Here is a 13595-nt window from a genome sequence, read left to right as displayed (position 1 = left end):
TTTGAAAGAGTAACTATGCTTTTTCAGATGTAGGTATTTCACATTTTTTTTCAAAACTAAGCAAAGTGATCCTGTCCCTTCAAGGAAAACTACCGACCGTTTGTGGTTACAAATAGTAAAATTCAAGTTTTCAGATAAAAATTAGAATTTTGAAAAATGTATTCTTATGAGTTTAACAGCTTTCCAGTACTTACTTTTCTCACAAGGTCAGTGGTACTATTAAGTTTTTTTGAATTTAATTTAATCTAATTTAATTTTATAGAATGAAATGTGTCAACACTTGGAAGATCTGCATGATTTCAGTATTTTCCAAATGACCAATGAATGCTGTCACAAAATCATGTAGGGGTTAAGAGAACTTTCCAAAGGGAAAAAAGAGACCAATGGATTTTAATGTAACAAAATATGAAAAGTTTCTTGGAGAGAGTCTGGAAGATGGTGGTGTAATAGGAGGACCCTAGGCTTGTTTCATCCCATGAATACAACTAGATCACTATCACATCATCCTAAATATCCCAGATAATCAACGTGAAGACTGACAGAAGAAACTCCACAACCAAAGGTAGAGAAGAGACCACATTGAAAAGGGTGGGAAATGCACAGACTCGGTTTGGGAAACAGATCATGGCCTCCGCAGTGGGGAGGGAACTGCACTTGCAGAGAAGGGCAAAGGACAGACCCAACACCCAGGGGAGGGCATAGAGAAAATGAGTCCAAATAGCAATTCACTTAGAAAGTGAGAGGGGCTGAATTTCACAGAGTTCTTGGGGCTCAAAGCCTGGAGGTTTAAAGGTCAACCAGCTTGGCTTGGATAGAGCCAAGGAGCATTGGAGCTGTTCTTGGAGAGAAGGCAGGGCAAACAGCTCGCAGACATACAGCGTGGAAAGAGCCATCTGAAGAGTGCCTTGGGCACACAGTGGGGACGTCATTTGTTCATCTCAGAGCACGTCCCAGAGAGGCAGCCTTCACGGAGAGACTCCCTAGGAACAAAAGAGCTGGCAGGTGCCACTTCCTCCCCCTGCTCCTCAGCATAAGCACAGAACCTCCTATGGGAATGAGTTCAGTGTGGACACATGATACCTAACTTTCTTACACCAAGCACCCCCCCACACACACACACACACACAAGTTCTGGAAGAATCGCCCTTCCCAATCACACTTGCCTCAGTCCCTGTGTGGCAGGCCCCCTCCCTCAGAAGACCAGCCCAAACCCCCATCTACACCGCATCTCCTGGAACCTACACCTGCGCCTCCTGAGCTTTGAGGAGTCTCGGTTCCAGCAGCGAGTGACAACAGTTCTCATTTCATAAGCAGACCAGAGCACACCTAGTTAAAACACGCCACAATCAGGCTAGGGACCAAACACTGCCCATAACAGGGAAAAAGAACTTCTGCAGAATTTGGGCCTGAAGGATAAAGCAGCCAGCAGAGTTATGAAAGCAAAAAGACTCAAATACATAAAATCACAAATGAGCGGAGAAGTAACAACCAACGGCACAGAAATGCAAACGATTATAAGAGAATATTATGAAAAACTACATGACAAAAATTGGACAACCTAGAAGAAATGGATCAATTCCTAGAAACATATAAACTACCAAAACTGAAACAGGAAGAAATGGAAAATTTGAACACACTGATAGCCAGCAAATACATTGATTCAGTAATCGAAAAACTCCCAATAAACAGAAGTCCAAGACCGGATGGCTTCACAGGCAAATTCTACCAAACATTTAAAGAAGAATTAAAACCTATTCTTCTTAAACTATTCCAAAAAACAGAAAAGAAGGAAAATTTCCAAATTCATTGTATGAGCCCAGCATTACCTGATTGCAAAACCAGATAAAGATACCACTAAAAAGAGTACAGGCTAACATCTCTGATGAACATAGATGTAAAAATCCTCCACAAGATACTAGCAAACTGAATTTAACAATACATGTTTAAAAATCATTCATCATGATCAAGTGGGATTTATTCCTGGGTTGCAAAGTTGGTTCAACATATACAAATCAATCAACGTGATACATCACATCAATAAAAGAAAGGTAAGAACCACATGATCACTTCAAAAGATGCAGAAAAAGCATCTGACAAAGTACAACATCCATTCACGATAAAAAATCCTCAACAAAGTAGATTTAGAGAGAAAATACCCCAACATAATAAAGGCCATATATGAAAAACCCACCACCAACATCATCCTTACTGGGGAAAAACTGAGAGCTTTTCACCTAAGGTCAGGAATAAGACAAGGATGTCCACTCTCACCACTTCTATTCAAAATAGGACTCAAGTCCTACCCACAGCAATCAGACAACAAAAAGAAATAAAAGGCATCCAAATCAGTAAGGAAAAAGTAAAATTTTCACTATTTGCAGATGACAGGATACTATATATAGAAAACCCAAAGACTCCACCAAAAAAAACTGCTAGAACTGATAAATGAATTCAGTAAAGTCACAGGATACAAAATCAATGTACACAAATCTGTTGCATTTCTATGCACCAATAATGAAGCAGCAGAAAGAGAAATTAAGAAAACAATCCCAATTACAACTGCATCAAAAATAATAAGATGCCTAGGAACAAATGTAAGCAAAGAGATGAAAGCCCTGCACTCTGAAAACTACAAAATACAGATGAAAGAAATTGAAGACGACACAAAGAATCGGAAAGACATTCCATGCTCATGGACTGGCAGAACAAATATTGTTAAAATGTCTATACTACCCAATCTCCACATTCAGTACAATCCCTATCAAAATACCAATTGCATTTTTCACAGAAATAGACCAAACAATACTAAAATTTGTATGGAACCACAAAAGACCCTGAATAGCCAAAGCAATCTTGAAAATGAAAGGCAAAGCTGGAGGCATCGCAATTTCAGACTTCAAGTTATATTACAAAGCTTCAGTAATCAAAACAGTATGGTACCGGTACAGAAAGAGACACACAGATCAATAGAAGAGAATAGAAAACTCAGAAATAAGACAATCTTCGACAAAGCAGGAAAGAATATCGTATGGGAAAAAGACAGTCTCTTCAACAAATGGTGTTGGGAAAAGTGGACAGCAAAATGCAGAAGAATGAAACTGGACCATTTTCTTACACCAAACACAAAAATAAATTCAAAATGGATTAAAGAACTAAACATGAGTCCTGAAACCATAAAAATCCTAGAAGAGAACACAGGCAGTAATTTCTCTGACATCAGCCACAGCAACATTTTTCTAGATATATCTCCTAAGCAAGGGAACCACAAGCAAAAATGAACTATTAGGACTTCATCAAAATAAAAGTTTTCTGCACAGTGAAGGAAACAATTGACAAAACTAAAAGGCAATCTATGGAATGGGAGAAAATGTTTGCAAATGAGATATCTGATAAAGGATTAGTATCCACAATATATAAAGAACCTATAAAACTCAACACACAAGAAACAAATAATCCACTTAAGAAATGGGCATTGGACATGAACAAACTGATGGTTACCAGATGGGAGGTAGGTGGGGGGATGGGTGAAATAGCTGATGAGGATTAAGGAGTGCACTTGTGATGAGCACTGGGTGATGTACAGAATTATTGAATCACTATATTGCACACCTGAAACTAATAGAACACTGTATGTTAACTAACTGGAATTAAAATAAAAACTTCAAAAAAAGTTTCGTTTTGTTTCTGGCTCCACATTGCAAGTAAACTTTTAAGAAACCATCACTTGTTTTTTGTGTAGTATCAAAGAAGAATATGCAGCCACTTGAAAAAACTATTAAAATATTCATCTTTTTCACAACTACACTTGCATGAGACCAGACTTCTCCAGATACTTCAACCAAATAACAATGCAACAGATTAAATGCAGAAACAGTATGCGATTTCAAATTTCTTAAAAAAATATTTTATTTATTTGTCAGAGAAAGAGCACAAGCCGGGGGGAGCGGCAGAGGGAGAGGGAGAAGCAGAGTCCCCACTGAGCAGGGAGCCCGATGCAGGGGACCCTGGGATCATGACCTGAACCGAAGGCAGATGCTTAACTGATTAATCAGAGCCACCCAGGCGTCCCTCAAATTTCTTTTATGAAGGCAGATATTAGAGTTTTCCAAAAAATATGTAAACTCAAGTCTCTAAATAAAAATACATTACTTATATTAACATGCAATGAGTATACTATTGCTATCCCAGTGAATAAATAAGCATTTAAAATACTTCTGTTTTAATTTTTAATAACAGTCAATAGTGATTAAGACAACCTACATAAACAAAAACTCTTTGAGGCCTGCAATAATTTTTATGAGTGTAAAGGAGTCCCAGGACCAAAAAGATAGAGAATCGTTACAGTTTATCATCACCAAGGAAGCACAATTATTATAAATGTGGCTTAGAATTAGAGCAAAGGAAACTGAAAAAGAAAGATTAAAACTTTTAGAATCCTTGAGTTTGTCAGAGTGTAACAGAATTTGCTTTCATTTACCAATACAATTTTAGTTTTATCTGCAATTCTACTAAGTCATTTAAGTGTAAACCCAGAATATTTATCAACATAACTTTTCTGATAATAAAAACTTAAGAATTTTAAAAATAAAGTTAAGCCTGTATCTTTCCAACTCAGGGCAGTTCATATTCCTTCAGTTTCTAAGACAAACTGCTTTGTCTTTTCAGATGGTATTTTTGACCAATTTATATTCATGAATATACACTCCTCCTCTGTGACTTCTTGCATGTGCAAGTAGAGCAGTTAGTTTTGACTTAGGAAATTTGTCAACAAAAAGCTATCTAGAGGGGCACCTGGGTGGCTCAGTCGTTAAGCATCTGCCTTCGGCTCAGGTCATGATCCCAGAGTCCTGGGATCGAGCCCCGCATTGGGCTCCCTGCACAGCAGGAAGCCTGCTTCTCCCTCTCCCACTCCTCCTGCTTGTGTTCCCTCTCTCGCTGTCTCTCTCTGTCAAATAAATAAAATCTTAAAAAAAAAAAAAAAAGCTATCTAGAAACTCTTAGATTATAACTCCATGGGAACAAAGGCTTTAAGTAATCCAATATCCCTAGCTCTAAAATGCCTACATGCATGAATTTTCTGCATTTTATGTCAATTATTCCTCAAAGAAAAAAAAAATATTTCTATAAGATGGTGTCTGGCACAATAAATGGTAAATAAATTGGGTGACTGAATCTAGCCATCTGGGTCATCTCTAAGACAAAAATGTCTGACTGTGAATACTGTTTGTCAGTTTCAATCCTGGTATGTATACCTAGTTCTCCTTGATGTGTAACGAATTTTGAGACTATGGTAGAACAATATCCTAAAAGGGCTACTAATTAGGAACAACCGTCCAAATTGCATTAAACTAAAAGAAGTGGCCTATCATACACTCTTGGTGCTAGAACCTAGAATTTGGGTTGATTTTAATAAATAAAGAGGTGGGGGAGAAAAACAGTCCTACATTTTTAAAAAATATTTATTTAAAAATAAGATTTCTAAAAATACAGTACATAATACATTTCAAGAGAAGTAAAAATTCCACAATTTAAATTAAAAACAATCTGCAAAGAAAAACAGAAATATTACATGAATAAAAATTAAATCACTAAAATATATTTTAAAAAAAATTGTTAAGGTAGATACGTGGTTTTTCATTTTAAGAACCAGTGTAGACTTTTCATTTAAACAAGTATATCTCAGATACATGGCTCCTGCTTGTCATCTTCCTCCCTCTTTCCAATCTAGTCTCATATCTCTCAACTATTATTTTCCTTTTTACCATTAGCACTAGAAATGTTAGTGAAGATTTTCTTTAAATGCTCTTGAGGGACCAGACAAGATAAAACAGACAATGCAGCAGAACAGCCCTCAGCTTTAAACATATGCACTGAATGAAAAAATACCTGACATATTTAAAAACAGGATCTTTATATGGCACTTGGAACACACCACTATTAAAAGTCTTTTATTTTAGGGATAGAACATTAGACACAATTAGAGGTTGACATGAGTCCCCAGATATTACAGATTTTGCCCATTCATCAATCTTGCCAGTCAGATTTTTTAAAAAGCCTACTCTCGGGACACACAGCCCATACAAGCATGGTCATCTGTGCTCAGGTCTCCCAAAGCCTACCCCACTGCCCCCTACTCCATCGTCCCCACCATGTTAGACTTGCAACTCACTTGTCTGAGTATCTCGGATTGTGGAGGAAATTCTCCCCATCATGTCATCTTATTTGCTTCATCCTACCTATGTTCTAAAAAGAACTTCTTTTTAATATTCATCTCTGGAGGACAACAGATAGTGGTAAACTATCCACTACCAATAACTTGAACAAGTAACTGCACTCAGCCACATTAATTTAAATAATACATAAACAAGCCAAAAGACTCAGAACCAATACTGTAGCAACAGAATCTAGGAAATATATTGTTGACAATTAGAGAGACATACTGTTGCTTCTTTCCATTTTGCTTACAAATTTCCCTTTTACCTGTAATGGCACGTACATACGTATTTCTATATATAATTCAAATGATCCTAAGTCATATTTCATTTAAGTTACAGACTTGATTCTTTTTTTCCATTCAGAAATCACTGCAAAACCATATCGTGTATCTACATTCAAGGAGACATTTTCAGTTGATTGAAAACAATGCAAAACATCCTCAAATGTGATTGTCTACTTTTCCAGTACATGAACAGTTATCTTCTTGCCAGAAATTTTAACCATTTCAGTTGCTGTTTTAAGACACTAAGGTAGTGTCTTGAAAATTTGTGGAAAAAAATAAGGAACCAGACTAGTGTACACAGCAGGAGGACATTGGGACAATTACAAGTATTTCTAAAGGGTATTTTCTCCCTTTTTTTTTTTTTTTGTAAAATGAACCACTAAGCAGAATTAGCTTTTAAAATAATCTTACTCTTAACTTTTTATGTAAAGTGAGTAACAACATCCAGACTTCTTTTGTGTGTGTGTGTTTTGGTGAAGTTCAATTTTCTATTAGTAGTTTTGCTTAAATCAAGGTACATCTGCATTTCCTCTTGGGAAAGTGTGTGTGTGTGTGTGTGTGTGTGTGTGTACACATATATATTTTTAAAGGTGTTCTTTAATTTTATCTTTATTTGCAAAAGAGACAAATGGCAACATCATTGGTTAGTGCTACTAAGGGTTACATACCCCCCATCCTCACACATACAGAGACGCAGGATTCTTCACTTATAATCAGAATGGACCCTTAACTTTTCATTTTAGCATTTTGTTTCAGCATTCCTTAAAAGGGCTCAATAAGCTATATAGCTCATTTATAGAAATAAAAGGAGAGTTCTTACTAGTTTTCACTTACTCCTGCAGAAAGAAAAACAAAATTAAAAAATCTTGTGAAAAGTGTTCAATTATCTTTTGTAACCTCAACCTATTAAACTACCTTTTAAAGTAGCCAATCTATATTAAAATGCGGAATGAAAAACCATACTAATATGCCGAACTATAAAAAAAAAATTCCAAATGGGAGACACTTAAAACCAATGAAGCGGAGGCAGCAGGTGCACAAACAAAGATGTGTTAAGCAAAAATGTTCTTAGGAACACTGTTCACAAGGATGAGAGAACTCGAAAAGTCTCAGTCAACCAAAAATTAAAAAAAAAAAATTAACTCTTTGGTACAGGAATTAAAAATGTCACTCAATGCTAAAGTTAGTAGCACCAGGATGTTTTAGTTGTTGAGGTTGTAAAACGCTAACTTCAGGCACCAGTAGGTTAAAATATCACCCGATGCACACCGGCAAGAGCACAGAGCTTGCAATATGCAGACAATCTTGCCCTTTAGTTAACAGCCTATGCAATTAAACCCTGTACTTAGTCAAATAGGCAAGCAAAACCACAAAAAGAAACACACCTTTTGTTGTTGCTGTTTTGTCCACATCTTTGTTCATATATAAAGCTATCAATACCACAAAGATCCAAGTGGTGAACGACTGTGGTAAGCACCACATCACATGTGACAGGTATTTATATCAATAGGTTGGGTGACCTTCGGGGAATCAAGAACTCCAAAATAGCCCACATTTTAAAGTGAAAATCATCCTTTATACACAAATCGCTGATTTTTCCTCTGGTGACAAAATTTACTAGAATACTTAGTATCCTTTCTCTGCAATAGGAGGCTTGTAAAAAAGGACCCGGTCTTTTCAAACTTTCGGCAAACTATTCATTTCTCCTCTGCGTTCAATAGTTGCACCTTTCACGTTATTCATAACACTTCAGGTGAGCATATGCTATATAATTATGATATCTAAAATTTAAAATCATTTCTCAAAGGCATCTAGCCAACTGATGAGAATCAGCAATATAAATAAAATGACTCTTAACTAAATGCTTACATGCAGTAGCAACTCTTACAGTAAAATGATATCAACAAGAGATAAGGCTCAAATGATTGTAGCCAGGGGGAGTTTCCTGATGTCACAGAGGCTGTACCCCATCAACCCTGTTGCTGAGATGCTGCTTATCCCCACTGTCCTGTCTAGCCTTCTCTCCAACCTTGTAAATTCCCCTGCTCTCTCTATCCAATTTTGGCTACTCACTACTCATTTGTACCTGCCCTCTATGGTGGACAAGGGGAAAAGGACATACAATATTAAAAATATATATAATGATAATGGAAAATACTGGCAATATCAACAACTGAAAATTGTAAATACCACTGTTATTTCTGTTTCAAATCAGCACTAGCAGGACGTATTACAACATCTGAAGAACAGACAAAAATGTAGTAAATTTTGTTGTTAAAAATTGCACAATGATAATGAAAGGAGACATCAGAGAAAACACTTTCCTGAAATTAAACCATCATTGTCCCAAAGGCAGCAGAAATGTTAAATACTGGTTGATGTAAACAATAACAACATGGGGTCAAACTACTTTAAGCAAGTTGCTCCTATTACTTCCTCACATTCTACTATAGAATATTCTAGAATTCAATTGAGAACGGCTAAATTCAGAGCATAATGAATTTTTGATTTATAGATAAACTGAGGATGATTCTTAGAGTAAAAGGTAACAAATGTGGACATTAAATAATACACTCATTCAACTGTTAATCATATGGTTAATAACACTAGCAAGTAGACTATACTAAATGTATATGACTAACTACATTTGCCAATAGTTATATTTTCAAAAGCAAGAGTAGGTTGGGTAAACAATCTAATACTTGTATCTATTAGTAAATTATTTAATGTCTGTAAGTATAAGCTTTCCCAAATAAATTCTAGGTATATCTACATATATTAGAGGTGATGTCAAAATTTATTTAATGAAGCAGCAATAGTTTAGTAAACTTGAGTTGGATAATCTATTGATAATACATCAAGTACAAGGGAAATAGTTAGAGACTAGAAAAAAGTCCAGGCAGAGACTAGCAGCTCTGTTAACATGAATGCCATTGTAAACCAGGGCTGGACACACTGATTTTATAGCAACATATGTGAGAACACACAAACTGCCCTCTGATCTAATACATAGAAAATTGTGTGGCCATAGTCTAAATTACTTCACATTTCCTGGTTGGAAGTGTTATTCTAACCTAAGTCTTCATAATTAGCACTCAGAAATAATATATCCTTTTGGGTGAAACACACCTTCAAGTAATTACTTTTATGGAAGTGACTTGAAAAAGCCTGATGATGAATATTTATAACTAGCCAGCATCCTTAGAGAAAAATACCTCTAAGCATTAGCAAAAATTCACTGATGTTCAATCTAACAGAAGTTTTAACTTAGTTGTTATACTGAACATTATATATGTTTATGTGCTCTAATTCCATTACTATTAAAAGTAAACTATGCTTTATTCTGTTAAAAGAGATTATTAATACATCAACTAAAATGTTAAATACAGCTATCTCTTATGTTAACCACAAATATTTTTAATACAACTCTTAAGCAAAATAGTATCTTTCTTATAATGGAACACCTTCACATATTTTAAAACTATATGTCTTGGTTACAAAGTACCAAAAGCTCTTTAACCGAATGCCTACTGTTTGGGGGATTCTGAACTCAGTCACTTTTTGCCCGCAATCTTGGGCCCGTAAACATGTTTGTTTGCAGAAGAGAACAACAACAAATATAACTGTTTGAGAGGTGTAACCTAGAGCATCTAGCTAAAAATCTTTCATTTCCAGAAGCCCAGCTACAAACTTGGCTGATGTAAAGCATCCTTTAACATATATTTTGCTTAAAACAAAATGGAATGTTTGTAAGGAAATACTTCTTCCAACAAACAGATCACATCAGTAATCCCACTGCTCATAACTATTTTCTAATGCTCAACATCACTACTTATTTTCACGGCTATCCAAAATACATAACACAAAGACTACTAAAGTTACAGCTATAACTCTGAATAGGAGAGTTAAAAAAGAATGAAGAAAAGTATAGAAAGAATTATTAATCTCTTATTTTTTTCAATGCAGTAGAATCAGTTAAAAAACAAAAGTCATTCCAAAACTGAGATTAAAAAAACTAAACGTATTTTTTTTTTTTATATTCATTAAAACACATTAGGTACTTGCTGATGTAACTACAATAAGTTTCTGTGGTTTGTAATAAATTGGTCATTTTAGGTAATGGCTTTCCTAATCCTAAGGACTTAATTTGCCAAAGTAACGTTTAATATAAAATTCATGAGGTGGTTTACATTTGTTTATCCTGATCTGATAGAAATTTCTAATTGAGAGTAAAAGAAAATAAGAATATACATAAATGAAGCAAAGTAGTTATCACACTTATATGAACTAGACGTTGCCATCATAAACTGGAACACACTGATTTTCATAAACCCTTACATTTTTGTACATGCACTCCCCCTAAGTTCTGGCATGTTCAGAATTAGGCTATACAGTTAATTGTGGTGCAGTAAATCTCTAGAGCCAGTATAATTACCCCAATTAGCCAAAAGAGGGCGCAGCCAGAACACAGCTAGACTTAATGCACTCCCTAGGAAACTGCCAGTTGGTTCCTTCATCAAGTCGTGGCACAAGAATTATAAATCCAGTTAGGTGTGCTAACTTGGGAATACTGAAAGTTACAGCATAAGTATATATATAGATATGCTTTAATATAGATTCTTATATAAATAGATTGATATATAGCATTTCTGCCGTTCAAACAAAATAAATATATGCCTTGCCTAGTGTATCAGTTCGTATCCCAGTAACTTAAGAGGAATCAAGTAGCGGGATCAGGACCAGGGAGGGTAAAGAGAAAGGAGGGAAGAAAATGTGCCTAGAAGTGGTGTATCTAAGAAAAACAAAAACCACCTTTGGAGTGGGAAAGAGACCACCTCTGGCTCTCATTGCTGAGGCAGAGGTTGGTACTGAGGACCTCCCAGATGTGTACCTTTAAGGTAGCTACTGCTACTATCTGAAGTATAAATATGTCCATAAAACTCTTTAGTGGGGGGTCTAGAGTTGGCTTTGCTTTTTCCCAAGGTTCTCATTTGACAGGAATGTATACAGCATAAGGCATTTGACTGATATCCATCTATGTATCTACACATTACTTCCCTATAACCGTTCTGTCACCAGACCAAATTTGATCAATATGTTAGCTTGTACAAAACCCAACCCAGTTGCCTGACACGAACATACTAATTTTGTGGTTCATTAAGCTCTATAAATATACTTCTCGTATTAAATTTACTATGCATCTTATCAGCACCAATAAATATTTTCATCTGCCACTTCTAAATTTTTAATAAAGCACTGCAGTCAGAACATAAAAGACATGGTATTTATATCTCTGAGAACAGCTTATTCAATTATTTGAGAAGATATTTACAATTCCTGAAAGAACTAACTACAGTATAGTTAATTGGCTGACAATGGAAATCTTCGGTTTCGTGATTTCTCAGGTGTGACTCCTGACTCTCAAAACTAACTAAAAGGAAAATATTGATATGCTCCAAGAACAGCAGACCCCTTCAATCTTCTCTTCAAGGCAAAGACCGTGAGGACATACATTTTCTAAAAAGATATATGGATTTTGCAGTATTCTAATGGAAAAAAATGTAAAAGCTGAATTTTTCAAAGCATGCTAAACGTCTTTTCATACAAATCTTCTATGCTTTCCAAGAGACCATCACCATTAGCAACTTAAACTTGTATAAGCTAATGATAAATATAGATCATTACGTTTTCCTGTTGTAAGGTCATTTCTTAACATTAGCTACTAACAAAAGGTCTCTCAATCCAAATCTACAGTTGGCCGATTAAAATTTCATTTCAATTTGGGTGATTATAGGTACACAAAGGTTACTTATTTTTACTAGCAACTTCCTATAAATAAAATTTCATTATTTAGTTGGCCAATATCTATTACATATAAACCTTCAATGTGTAACTTTAGATCTACTAGTAGGTAAATAAAAGTAAAAAGTGTATATATACATGTGTGTGTTGTAAAAGCACAATATTCCTCTTTATGCTGTACATTGTATACTATCTAGTACACTAGCATTTTAAAAACATATGTATTCTAATATAACAGTACTAGAAAAGGTACCTGTGGAATTATTGCAAATTCTCTACCCTTTTTGCTCATCAAAATCTTAGGGTAAAATAGAATACATGTCCGTGTGGTCAAAAATTCTGCCTTGGAGCAATTATTTTAACAACAACCAATAATTACATCAGTACAGGGAAAAGAAGTGGGAAAGTTAATATGGAAAAAAATTCATCTTTCCTTTAAAATAAGGTAGGTAGTTGGTGTTTTATTTTAGTGGTGTTTTTATTTTGTTTTTGGTGAAGAGAAAAACAGAAAGCATGAGAGAGCTACTTCTAAGAAAACACTGCCCTTTTTCTGTTGTTGTTTTTGGTTTTTTGTTGTTGTTCAATTCTATACTGCATTAAAAAAATCCTGCAGCACATGTAAAAGGCAGTATTGCTATTTAAATTATGATGTATTTGAAAAAAGAAAACTTACATATAAGATGTATCAGCTTTTGTAAACCCGAAGAATTAAATTCAAATTTGGTTAGTACTGCTTAAGAGTGAAAAATCTAAATAAACATCTGAAATTTCCCATAAATTAAAATCTGTAACATTGTCAGTACTAAAAAAAATTATGTACAATTATTTTATTTCAATCACTGCCTTTGGGGTCTAATCACAAAAGCATTTAAAGAAATCCCTGTGGAAAGCTAATTTGAAAGTAAACATGCTTTAAAACTTAAATATAGATCTCGTATTAGTCCCACAACAGATCAAGATCACTATTAAAATAAAGCCTGGGGCACATTATGATGCCTAAGATTGGTGGGTGGATTTTAATTGACTTGAAGACTGTCATAGTTCTATTATCAGAAAACCTGTAACGCATTTCCAGCATGGAGGACCCATCTGTGCCCACCATCCATCTGTTTAGACGTGATTGGCAAAGTGGTAGGGAACTCGCAGTGGTTGCCTCTGCCTGAAAGGAATAAACCACAGGATCTTCCAACGAGTGCCAAAAACTTCTGAGAAGGTCTGCTGCCATGGCTTTCGGGGCCTCGATCTACAGAAGACAGCATTATTAGTGAAAGACAGCACTCCCACGGCGTACTTC

The 13595-nt window shown here is 35.3% G+C and overlaps 1 protein-coding gene across 12 annotated transcripts in view; it reads right to left on the bottom strand.

Annotated features, from left to right (window-relative positions):
• Positions 1-10470: 10470 nt before the first annotated feature.
• The window catches only part of ZDHHC21 (zinc finger DHHC-type palmitoyltransferase 21), a 64489-nt gene continuing 61364 nt past the window's right edge, over positions 10471-13595 (bottom strand). For 11 of the 12 annotated variants that reach the window (XM_032392278.1, XM_032392280.1, XM_032392281.1 and 8 more), the window contains one exon: positions 10471-13544. In XM_032392278.1, coding sequence (XP_032248169.1) covers positions 13412-13544 — 133 coding nt within the window. In that variant the 3' untranslated portion in view covers positions 10471-13411. The remainder of the gene's footprint in view (positions 13545-13595) is intronic. The other variant, XM_032392283.1, reaches the window with a different exon arrangement.

The sequence above is a fragment of the Phoca vitulina genome, unplaced genomic scaffold (genome assembly GCF_004348235.1).
Source record: "Phoca vitulina isolate PV1807 unplaced genomic scaffold, GSC_HSeal_1.0 scaffold67, whole genome shotgun sequence".
NCBI lineage: Eukaryota > Metazoa > Chordata > Mammalia > Carnivora > Phocidae > Phoca > Phoca vitulina.
This window is presented reverse-complemented; position numbering and strand designations above follow the sequence as displayed.